This window comes from Buteo buteo, chromosome 15 (assembly GCF_964188355.1).
Source record: "Buteo buteo chromosome 15, bButBut1.hap1.1, whole genome shotgun sequence".
NCBI lineage: Eukaryota > Metazoa > Chordata > Aves > Accipitriformes > Accipitridae > Buteo > Buteo buteo.
The window spans coordinates 4,126,626-4,139,562 of NC_134185.1; the positions used below are offsets into that span (position 1 = coordinate 4,126,626).

A 12,937-nucleotide genomic window follows, 5' to 3' on the forward strand; every position below is an offset into this window, starting at 1 on the left:
CCATTCTGTCTGCAGTAGACCTAGCTATTCTCCTCTCATTCCACAGCTAAGATTCAGAAAGAAGAGTTGCTGTTTTTATCCTTTGGTCTCTTGCAGACTCAGTATCTTAAAACACTTTAGACTTGCCAAACTCACATAGCCCACAGCTAGATAAGGAAATAGCCTCCTTTCTTATTAGTTACCAGGTATGTTAATAGTCACTCATAAGCAGAAGATAGAAAACAGGTAAAGTTGAGACAAGTTGTAAAATCATGTTTTACAGAAGTTGCAGCATGCAACTATGTCAAGGATAAACCCTTGAATATTAAAAAAATTCAGAAAGTTTCTCCACTGGGAACCATAACTGCTGGTTTAACATTTTTAAATTGCACAAGGTATGAAAGAGTTGCACTGAAAAGGGTGTATTAAGGTGGGAACACATAATAATCAGCCAGATCAGCCATAAGAAGCACAGAAAAAACACATTGAAATTAATATAGCAAATGCCTTTAGAAAAGAGTTAAATGAGTTAAAGGTAACTTTGAACACCTAGTGCAAAAAGCCTGAAGCCATCAGGCATCACAGTTTAACTAGAAGTTGATTATGTTCTACTTCCTACATCTGCAATGTTCAGCTAAGATATGGTCTAATGATTAACTTGTGGCCCAAACAGGATAATCTCTCCTTTTTAGAGATCAAACAGAACAGTTAAGTTGTTTCTGATCAGCTTGGTACACAACCAGCACTGTAGTTGAAGGTAGTTCAGCAACTTTTTCGGTTCAAGATATTTAAGAATTAAACATGTGATTTCAAGAAATTATCAGAAAGTACTTGTGTAGCACAGCAGACAGACTCCCCATTCCATTTATTTTTAGAGGTTCATATATCAAGCAGATGTGGCTTTTAAGTGCTATCACTGAGGTGCTTTAAAAGGTATATATATTCTTGCACAAGAAATGTAGAAATTAATACTGACAAACATTTCTTGCATAGCACTGCCCTCTAGCGAAGTCACATGAAACAGCCAAATAAAAAAGAGAAATATTAGAGGCACAAGAAATGCTCACAACTTTAAATATACAAATATTCAAATTCCTATTTTGTTACAACAGCTTGTTTCAAGGCTTCTCCTGAAAGTGTGACCATGGAGGACAAAGTGTTCAACTCTACCAACTACACTGTGATCAAAAATGCATCTATTCAAGTTAAACAGCTAAACTCTAGTTCAGGATATGCAGTGCTTTAAAGAAATGCAAGTCAAGTACAAGCTAGTTTGTTTCAATACGTATATCCCACACACCCCCCTCTATTTCAAGAATATTTTGGTATAGAATTATGTTAAGCATGAAGGAAGTCACACTGATATCCTTTATCCCTCACAGCACTTGATACAGCTCAGTTGCCTATACTGAACACTATTTCACATGGACACAGTGCACCCTTGTCAGCACTGCTTCCGATGGAGCAGGTAAGCTAGTCCAGTTAAGTAGTCTCAAGTGTGGGGCACTTTCATATGTCATACCAATACAGGCAACACTTCTGTGCTTGAACTAGGACTCTACCTTACTTGAAACTGTTCCTTTCTTCTCTGCACACCTAGACTGCACAGTTTTCTTGAAAAGTAATCCAACTCTACAAGTAACAGTCAGCTACTTTCTCACATTAAAGAAAACTCTCTCCATCTCTAGCTATCTACACATTATCATTCTAAAGATAAAAATTGGAATTCAAAAATTTTATTTCTAGGACACCATTAACCATGACAAACAGTGACAGTGGTTCACACATCCTCCCTAAACTGTGAAGAGTGAAGGAGAAAACCTCATAAATGCACCTGGAGATGGCAGACCATCTCATGGACAATTGTATATTTTTTATTTTTATTTTTTGGAAAAGCTCATGCCATACAGCTTGGAAAATCATTCAATATGTTAACTAGTAAAATCTCAGTTCTTTCATGGAAAGTTTTAGTATCCAATCTTCAGTTGCTATAAGAGCACGTAAGTTTCTGTGTAACATTGCTATAAAAAAGCCTTAAAGCATGGAATGGATTGACCAAACTGAACTGGTATGTTCAGTATGGTATTTCTTGCATGATCTGTTGTACACAACATGAACAGTGCATTAAGTACTTGTTTATCCATTTCTAACATTCATCACTACAGTATTTTGCTGCGCATTCACCTGTTTTTCATATTATTGTTTTCTCTCCACCATATAGATAAATAAGTGAGACAATGTTTGTGTCAGTGTTTAGAGTGGACAAAAAAATGCAGTCAAGGTTTGTAAGAAGCAGAAACCAAGTATGACAGTCCCTACCCTACAGTTGTTCCACTATGCACAGTGAACTTGTACTTGCTGGACATAAAACTGAGTCAGAGTTAACTTTTTTACAGATAAGACTGAACATAACTATTTTGACCAGCTGCCATCTTCTGCATTGCTCCATCAGGCTTAGAAGAGCATTAACAACCAAAGATTAACTTCCTTTCAAGCTGCAACTCTAAAATCTCAAAAGTACAAAACTATCATTGATCCAGCAGTTTAAAATATCTACAGTTCTTCAAGAGTGTAGTAGGAATCAGGCTGTTAAAACAAATAACACCCAAATTGGTTTGCTATTTCAGTTATTTACTGCTTCATGGAGAAGTGAACATAATCAAATAGCTACTTTTCTTTTATATTTAAGAATTGACATTGAAGTGATGAAGTGGTAATGACAATGAATGCTACTAACTTCTGCATTTCTCAGTAATCGATTACTACAGATTTTCTTTTAAGTTGACTAGTGCTTTTAAGGTTAGACAAACTATAAAAGGTTTTAAGCTTTTTGGCTGTTAATAAAAATAAGTCAACTGTAAGAAAAGTAAATCATACTCATAAATTAGGTGTGAAAAGGTCATTAAATTTGTCAGTAGACAAACGGAGCTTTGTAACATCTCTTTCAGGATAGAGGAAAAAGGATCACTTCACAATTTCATATGAAATCAGATAATGCTTATTAAGTGTTTTGGAAAAATTACAGAGCCAATTATAATCATCCTTCAAGGACATGCTAAATGAGATGCACAAGATCACTCAAAAATTAATCTGCCTATCATTGTGTGAGTAATACGTTATTCTGCCTTGAATTCAAATAGCAATCTGGAGCTGACAACAACTATTGTCTTAATACCTAAGGCAATGTAAAACCATTTCAATGCAAAACACATTAATGAAAGAATAAATGCAAGCTACATCATCTGTGAAACAGTTTCAAACAAAGCGCTGCAGCACTAATTTATCATTTTCTTGTTATATTCCACATTTATAGACATGGAAAGCTGTCAGTATAAATCATCAAGGTCATGGATTTGCAGAGCCCCCCTGAGGATCACTTATTCACATTTCTTACAAAACAATTTTAAATATCAAGTGCTGTACTTCATATTATGCATTACGTAACACCGAAAAAGTAGACTTTGTGTTAGTAAAGCTTTAAAGCAGAAAAGCAACTACCAATTCAAGATAATGTTGAAAGTTGAACCATACCAAGAAATAAGTTTAAACATTACACATTTTAACATTGCATGTACTTGAGAAAAGTGACACCTGTTTATGCTCCTGTCAGCAATATTAACGTATCTATTGTGAGCAATTGTAGACTTCATATATACTTTTGATAAAACCACTATTTTATTATTTCCCCTTAAGAAGTTAAAAACTTAGAACACATATCTTCCCTAGTTGCCTCTTTTTCCCCCTTTCCTAGTCTTCCAAAGTGTCAATTAATGTCATGAAAAGACTATTCTTCAGCGTATTCAGCAAGGACATGCAACGTTAAGTGTGAGTTTTAGTATTATATTCTAGAAGAGCATGCTAATAAGGAACAGCTCAAAGTTAGTCACAAGAAACTTAACTGCAGCTTTCGCAGCTAAAAAATACTTTTATATTTTGACTTCCTTTCACAGAAGCATGCAAGCTTGCTTCTTGTACAACCAAGCTTTTTAAAGTTACAAAATGGAAAAAAGTCATTTATATTGCTTAGATTAAGAGTATTAAATGCAGTTTTCTTCACCCCCAGAACAGGCATATTTTCCCTTTCACTTACACAAGGAGCTTCTGCAAATTGCTAGCTATCAAACTATTTAAAACTTATTACTACCCTCTGACATAGAATAGTCTTGCAAAAGTTAGTAGTTACTAAAACATAGACCTACCTACTTTTCCAAAGATACTGCATACTGTTTTTCAAAGCACCCACTGCACTGCTTTGAATGTAAGTGGTACTGAGATGAATAAATCATAGTAAGAATCTCTAATAAATCATTTTCTCACAAAATAACAGCTGTGATGGAACAAAACCTTTTCCAACAAGAGTTAAGTGAGGTTATAACAGTAAAACCAGTATTGTGAAATTAAATTAATCCAATAAAGAACCAACCTTACTGTCAATCACTGTCCCCTCAAACTTTTCATAGGCTACAGCCAAGCTTAAACACAGAAGACATCTCACACCACACTTACTGTGGGTACCTCATGGTACCATCAGTACCACTGCTAAATCCTGCAGGTCCACTTAGTACACAGACTGCAGAACCTCTGGAGGTCATCTGGTCCAACACCTCAGCTCAAACAGGGTCACGTAGAGCTGCTTGCCCAGGCCCATGTCCACATGGCTTTTGCGTATCTCCAAGGAGGAAGACTCGACAATCTCTGAGCAACCTGTGCCAGTGATCAGTCACCCTCGCAGTGAAAAAGAGTTTCCTGATGTCCAGAGGGAACCTCCTGCGTTTCATTTTGTGCCCTTTACCTATGGTCCTGCCACTGAGCACCACAAAAAAACCTGGCTCCATAGTCTCTGCACTCCCCTTTCAGATATTTGTACACACCGATAAGATTCCCCCGAGCCTTCCTCTTCTCTAGGCTAAACAGTGCTAGTTCTCAGCCTTTCCTAATGGGAGGCAAGTCTCTTAATCACCTTTGAGGCCCTTCAGTGGACCCCTTCCCGTAGCTCCATATCTCTCATACTTCGGAGCCCAGAACTGGACCCAGCACTCCAGGTGTGGTCTCACCAGGGCTGAGTAGAGGGAAAGGATCACCTCCAATGACCTGCTGGCAATACTCCTCCTAATGCAGCCCAGGATACCATTAGCCTTCTTAGCAGCAAGGGTACACTGCTGGCTCACGGTTAACTAGGTGTCCACCAGAACCCCCAGGTCCTTCCCTTCAAAGCTGCTTTCCTGCTGGATGGTCCCTTGCATGCACTGGTGCCCGGGTTTGGTCCTCCCCAGCTGCTGGACCCTGCACTTACCCTTGCTGAACTTCACGAGGTTCCTGTCGGCTCATTTCTCCAGCCTGTCAAGGTCCCTCTGGATGACAGCACAACCCTCTGGAGCATCAGCCACTCCTCTCAGTTTTGTGTCACCTGCAGGCTTGCCCAAGGTACACTCTACCCTATCATCCCAATCATTAATGAAGATGTTGAACAGGACTGGACCCAGTACTGACCCCTGGCATACACCACTAGTGACTGGTCTCTAACTAGATAGATCTCATGCCACTGATCACCGTCCACTGCGCCCAGCCATTCAGCCAGTTCACAATCCACCTCACTTTCTGCTCATCCAGCCCACATTTCATAAGCTTCTCTGAGGATCTTATGGGAGACCCCCCATGTGGGCTAGGTCTGGCTTCGCAATGGGGATTTGGAAAATGCAGATCACTGACAAGATATTTTAGCATGGTATAACAGTATAGTAATTGTGTCAGGAGTTGAAGGCTGAAGTGGGAAGCATTACTCTGAGAACAGTTTAGTTCAGAAGTGTTCTTCAGAATACAACTTCTGAAGCTTTAAGAATTTAATGCATATCTGTCCATAAACTTGCTTTCAGAATTTTGATTTACTTTTTAAAAATGGTACTGTAGCATTATGAGTAAGGTATAGACCTAAACTATTGTTATACTCTATTTCAAACAAATCATGCTGTTAAAACAACAGTATTCTGCTTTATCACACAACTAATTGATTATTTTTTTTTTGGTCCTAACCTGTAAGTTCGCTACACTCTATAAAAAGTTTTAAGTTTTTGGAAAATTTAGAGAATTCAATTCTGTGCCCACCTCCTAATAAAACAAGGACCTTAGGAAGAAAAACTGCTTATTGGAATGGCTATAGTAAAAAAAACAGAAACAAAGCTAATAGAACAGAAGTTTATAGGGCAAACATAAGAGGCAATTTGAGAATTTACTGTTATGGACTTTTTAAATAAGGTGAGACTGTCAAATACAACTAAGATGTCTGCTCCAGCTTATCTTTATATACCACCTTCAAAATGTTTAGCCTCAGGCTAGACACCTTTCACCTCCCTTTACAATCAAGCATTAGAGAAGCCGTTTTTCCTATAGAAGGGTAACACTAGTGAAAAAGGTTCAGGCTCAAGAACAACACAGCCCACTGCCAGACACTGTTATAGGTCCAGAGAAGCCACAGTTGCCACATTCTGCAGGACTGTCCCAAATGTCATCAAGATGAAAACTAAACAGAACAAGCCAATTAATTCCAAACTTTGAGTGGAAAATAAAGATCCTCTCTCTAAACACTCCTTCTAGTCCTCCTCAGTCATCATCTTTGCATCTCGTTTCTATTCTCATTTGAATGACATGGTGTTAAGAAATGCCATAAAACATTTAATTTGCTCTTTTAATCAAATATTAGCTGTTGACTGCTGAAGATATTTCATAGCAAACAAACCTTGAATTTAAATCTAATTCTTACAATAACTCTTGCTTTTAATCAAGAGCATCTGCAAAAACATATACCATCTTCTGTATGAAGTTGTCACTGAAAGCAGTTTTGAGGAAGCCATGACCTCCCCTGAGAGAAGCAACTCTTCCATTAACTCCTTAAGCTGGTAATTTCAATGTTAGTACCCTCCCAGTGATTTCCCTTCACGGATGAGATGCTTTCAGGTTCAATATGTATTACTAATCCCTTCCCAAACTCATAACTAGTATTTCACAGAAATTGAAGAACTTTGGAATTTTTCCTACCAAATAAGTTTTTTCTTCAGCATCTTCAGCTTTAACAGTGTATTTCATGCCACCCCATTCAGAAGCTGGGGACAAGCTCACAACTCAACAGCTAAATCCTCCATTTTTCCCCTCAAACTACAAGAAAAGCTCTTCTCTGTATGTATCACTAGGTCAAATTTAGTGAACTGATTTTGATATTCGAAGCAATAGAAAATGAAAGCCAGCGAGCTAACATAATGACAAAGACAAACTATAGTGTTATCTACCTCTTTATCACACTCAGTAACACAAGTCCTCAGTTGTCAGCAACTCTGGTCCAGCATGACGCTTCAGTTTGTGTTGTTCCCCACCCATCCCCTCCACCCCAAAAACAAAGGCACCGAATGTTACAGTATTACATGGTCTGGTAAGAAATGCGTTCTCTTGCATGAATAGCTCAACATGTACTTCAGAGTAACACATTAAATCACCCCAGGCCTTGAGAGGCCCAGAACACTGGATCAATGCTGATGGTACTCCTTAAAAAATAGATTTTAACTAGATTAGCCATTGGGCTAAATTGTTAGTTCCATAATTTAAATAGTAGCCATTTACAATCTCAAGAACACTACCCCCCTGCATGGGGGGGGCCTCCTGTGGAAGCAGGAGAATATGTTTTCATAGAGAAAGCCTAGGAGCATACACACACAGAAGTGGGCTTTTGCTCTCAGTATCTACACAAGTTCAAGGCTGCCTGCTGCCAGTGCGAAAGCCTCTTTTCCCAGGTTCTCACAGTATTGTATAATACCACAGTGCAAAAGCACAATTTTAGAACAGCCATAATCTAATTCTTCACACTGAAGGCCACACAAAAGCAACACTGTTAACATACATTTGACTAATTGAAGTACAATTTATCCATTCTACAAGTGACTTAAAAAGAATCACTTGATTCATCTGTTTCATGGTATTCTTCCACAAATAACATTTCAAGATTAAATCAGTCAACTGCAGTCAGTGCAGGCACAGCATTCCCATTTACTTTTAGTATTTTGTGTTAAATTAGTAGGCATTCAATGTAAAAACATTCTTAATTAGGTATGAAAGTATTTTCTAACATATCACTTATTACAATACAACCTTCATTAGAAGTTCAGAATAGATTTTTTTTCTTTAGAGTAAAAAGGTGAATATGACTATACAGAAGACCAGATACACCTGTTCTTAGCTTCCCTTTAACAACAGAATTGCAACACTTGCAATGGAACAGATGGAGAATATTCAAAACTCAGGGGAACATTAAAAAAATTCAGTTGTCTATACTACAAATCCTCAACTCCTAACTAGTATATACCAAAGATCTAAGATCACCTCTGTTCAGAAACAAGGTAACTCAGACATCACAGATTGTGTCCCCATCTATTCTCTCTACCCTTTCTTCCCCATCATTTGCTAAGCACTTGTGGAAAATTTTGAAGTAGGTGTCTTTGTTCTTGTGTTCACCCTTATATAAAGGTGTTTTCTTTTTGTGTTTAAAAAAGAAATCTACCACCAATTATCAAACAGTGGTTTGATGACTAAGCACAAAGGCCTCCCACCTTTAGAAACTGGGACAAACAGTTTGATAGGCATGCAGAGGGCTGGCTGAAAAATACAGGAGCTTAACTACTTACTCGTCAGATGTCTGAAGTCAGAAGCAAGCATTATAGACAAAGTCTCACAGACTCGCCTGCACACTAATTCCCTTGTCCTATCTAGAGGCTCTGGGTGAGGGGGCTTTATACAAGACTAACACAGCAAAAAAAAATCCACAACACAAAGAAGTGGGAAGTTACCAAGAGAAAACCAGTTACTCTTTCCAGAATCACACTTCTCCTCCCAACTGGAAGGAGTTGAGTAATCCAAACTGGTAGAGACTGAGAAGCTATACTCTGGGCCAACCTCTCCCTGAGGCTTAGGGAAGTGTGACGGCCCAGGAACTTTTCACTACTTAAGTAACTTTTGCATTAAGTGTAGCACTGGGAAAAGCCCAGCCCACAAAATAAACTGGAATGCAGGTACTTGGCATCCCCATGCTGTCGAGGTCACACTCACAATTCACTCTTCAGACCATGAGAACAGCACTGCTCATGCTGTCATGCTGTTACAGGTAGAAATTGCTTACATTAGGAAGCCTGGCCATCAATGGCAGTGGGCAAAGTGTTACGAAAGCACTAGAGCATAAAAGATTCCTGCTCCAACTTTGAGAACACAGACCTTCTAATAAGTGGTTTTCACTGTCCATGACATATTTGTACCTCAGTCCACCCACATATCAAAGACAGCTCACTGTTTTCAGCATAAGATTCTGCGAGAGCCTGCAAACAATGACAAAAAACAATGACCAAAACCACACTCTCAGAGGTGAACAAGAACCACCTCCTGTGTGAGCCCATCCCTAAACCTTCTGTGAAATAGCTCCTCCATTTCTCCTACCCTGCCATAACACCTACTGTAAACAGAAGGGATAATTTCAGAAGGATCAAATACAGCAGTTAAAAACAAAGCAAAACAATTCCATGTTCCAGGCATTGCATGGACAGCTTGGTTGAAGTTTTCCAAGCAGCAGATTAGCCTAAAATTTTAGTAATTAAGGCATTCAGAGAAGACTTTTAGCTCATGCTAGATGTTTCACCTTACGTACCACCCAGTATTTGTACAAGTCCCAAATACAGTAAGACTAAGGCAACAAAATTAAGGACAGAGGTATTGTCTTCATCTGAGAAAGCACACAGACAGAGCACACTGAAGTTATTGAACATTAAACAGAAGTCACCTATTTCCAGGTTCAGCTAGTTTTGAGGACAGAAGCATATCGTGATACTCAGCTGAATGGTGCCTACAACCAAACTGTGCTCCAAAAATAAATAGGGAAATAACATCAGAAGTAGGTAATATTAGCAACAAATCAAAAAAACTTCCAACTGCTACTTTCTTAAACATAGTTTACATTTCAGTCAGCAATAAATTTGTGCAAAATAAAACAACCTTGCATTTTAGATGCTTATAGACATTTACTAAGAGTTATAAAAGCCATACTTGGGTAGCTGTTTGGAAAAACCAGTGAGGATATTCTCCCAGCTAATGAGTTTGTTCTTAATGTTAGTCTCATGGAGGTTAAAACACATTACATGTGCTCTGCAGTAATCTAATCGAACAGAGATTAATCTTTCCTTCCATAATTAAGGGAAACAAATTTGCTAAAAGCTGACATGTTATTACAGGCTAGGCAAAGGTCTGGATCTTTTTTGACCAGCACACAATCTATATGTCAGCAATATAGCCTGAATGATTTAGTGACCCCTGTCAGTCAGAAAATGCTTAAAGTAATAAAATTTACAATTTAGGTCAAGTTAAAGCACTTAGTCAGCAGGGCCGAGAGCAATTCAGCTCACCGGAGATATCTACTAGCTGAGATCCACCAAATTGCTCTCCTACCTACTGCACAGAGCCTGATGACCACTGAGCTGTCAGTGTTCTGACACTTACATCTAAGACCCTGTACTAAACTGCCTCACATAATCCTGCTCTAACTTACACCACCTGAAGTCAGTAGTATAGAGACAGAAAATAATTAGCTATTCTTGTTACTCAATTTAGATTTGTTTAAGATTAAGAGTCTAAGGGTAGTATTTAGCAGGTACTTTAACCACTTCCTAGTTACAACTAAAACTGTTCCCTCTTTCTTATATCATTGTTCTACAGTAATTTTATCCATTTATCCTTTGCCTGACAACAAGCTAACACAAAACACGTCCTTGGCTAGCAATGCATCAAAATAACTTACTTCATGAGCCATTTTTACAGAGCCACTTAGAATTCACTAGCAAAGCTACACAGGAACAACTTTACTATGTTAGAACCAGGCTGCAATGGAAGAGAAAGTTACTTCAGCAAGGACACAAACTTAAAAATGAAAACCTATCAGGAAAACACTGACTTCTGAGAAGTTTTAAAGCTTTGTCTGCAGTTACCTTGAGCTTTAAAACTTTATCTTTCTTGCAAAATTTTACCATGATGACACATTAATACATGTAGCATTACAAACAGGCTGATTATTCAGTGACTGAAGAAATAGAACAGACTGGAAAAGCAAGTGACCACATGAACATCAAATATTGGCCAAAGCTAGTAAGTTAAAATGCATTCTTTCCTTTGTACATAAAAGCAAGAGTGAAACAGTTTAACTTATATATCCTTAATCATATGATTTATCATCAGTTACAGAATGAACACTTCCAAATCCTTTCAAACTACAGAAAGAACTACAGTAGTTCAGTTGCATGCCTAGGACTCCCAAGAATATTCCCTTTAGAAAACAAGCCTCTAAACAGTTTCAAATTCTATTTGCTTTTAACTTTTTAGCTATTCTTGATTTAAGCACATCTCAGATGTTGCAGATTCTTTATACCTAAAACTGAATCCTGACATGCATAAATATTTACCCTTACTCAAATTCTAGAAATACAGAACTGTGAAGCAATGCTTTGTTAAAGACACTGCTTTTAATTTATTGAATGAAGAACAGCCTTTTACAAAAAGAGACAGTTATGATCGAGAACATTTTGCACACTACTTCACAAATCAAGTTATTCTGCCAGACTTCTCTTTGTCAAGCTCTGTAGAGATAAAAACATCAACATAGAAAAGTTGTAGTGAAGCTTATATTCAGTATTATAGACTGACCAGACCAAATCCAGGTTACGCCATAGTTCAATGAATAAGAAAAGCAGTATTTAGTTCTCCACTGCTGGATGGAGAAGGACAGAGGCTTAAAAACCAGGAGGAGCCAGTGAATGTTACAAGCCATAGGCAATAATGTGACCTCCACTTGCAGAAAGACATTGAAATTAAGTCTGATCTGTGCTCGAGTACCAAAACAGTGGTTCTTAAACTTGCAGTAAAAAAGTTATTCCTCTCATTCCAAGAACTCAGAAGTAGTGTTTCAAACCATGAAAATCCAGAGCTAGAAGACACTGTTGAAGCTGTTTAGCATGATGACAGCTTTCCATACAAGTACAGCCTGTGATAACTGCAAGTATCATGAATGTAAAGAGCTGAAACATTTGTGTAACAACTTACCGTGTAAGTGATAGCTGCCAACATTCCAATCACAGTCAAGGAACTAATGGAAAATGAAAGAGCAGTCAAGCCATCTGCAAAAAAAACCCAAAAAAGCCTGTTGAAAATTCCAACAGTAGAGGTATAAGAACATTTCTTACTGAATTGGTTTCCTGAAGATACTTAACATCATTAGGTTGAAGGAAGAAAATTGAGACAGAGTTACCAGACATCACAACTCAGATGAAAAATTCACCTGGCATAGTTTTTTGTCAGCAGTAGATCCTCCTCCAATACTGCAAGAAGCAGGACAGTCATCTCACCTTTGCTACAAGTTCACAGATGTTGCATTCCATCAAATGGTTGACTAGCCACTAATGAACTTGCTCCCACAGCTGTCTAATGGCTCTTCAAGACTTATTTCCGGCCTCCACAGGGTGCTGTGGTAAATTTTCACAATTTGCACATACACTCTGGATGGTTCATCTTTGTTTTGTTTGCTATCCCCTGATTTCTCATAATAAAGCACCATCCAGAGAATCAGGCAATCATGAATCCTTCAAACAACCAAACAAGCCAGACTCCAGGCCTCAGCTTCACCCAGACCACATACATGCAGATGAACAAACTGGAAAAAGGTCAGGGGACTAAGAAATTACTGTAGCCTTACTATCACTATAGAAATGAAAAGAGATAGTAGAGGAAAAGCATTACTAAAATTATCCCCAAAGCCATCAAACTCCCCAAATACTCCTGCATAATTTCTCACAACAGACAGCCCTGTCCCTAACCTCACCATGCAGGACACAATATGGCAAGCTTTTTTTTGGTTAAACAGTAGCATGGAAACTTATAGTAGCTATTA

At 38.2% G+C, this 12,937-nt stretch overlaps 1 protein-coding gene across 3 annotated transcripts in view; it reads right to left on the reverse strand.

Annotated features, from left to right (window-relative positions):
• LMBRD1 (LMBR1 domain containing 1) overlaps positions 1-12,937 on the reverse strand; it is an 86,254-nt gene that overhangs the window by 45,065 nt on the left and 28,252 nt on the right. For all 3 annotated transcript variants that reach the window (XM_075046426.1, XM_075046424.1, XM_075046425.1), the window contains exon 7: positions 12,094-12,167. In XM_075046426.1, coding sequence (XP_074902527.1) covers positions 12,094-12,167 — 74 coding nt within the window. The remainder of the gene's footprint in view (positions 1-12,093; positions 12,168-12,937) is intronic.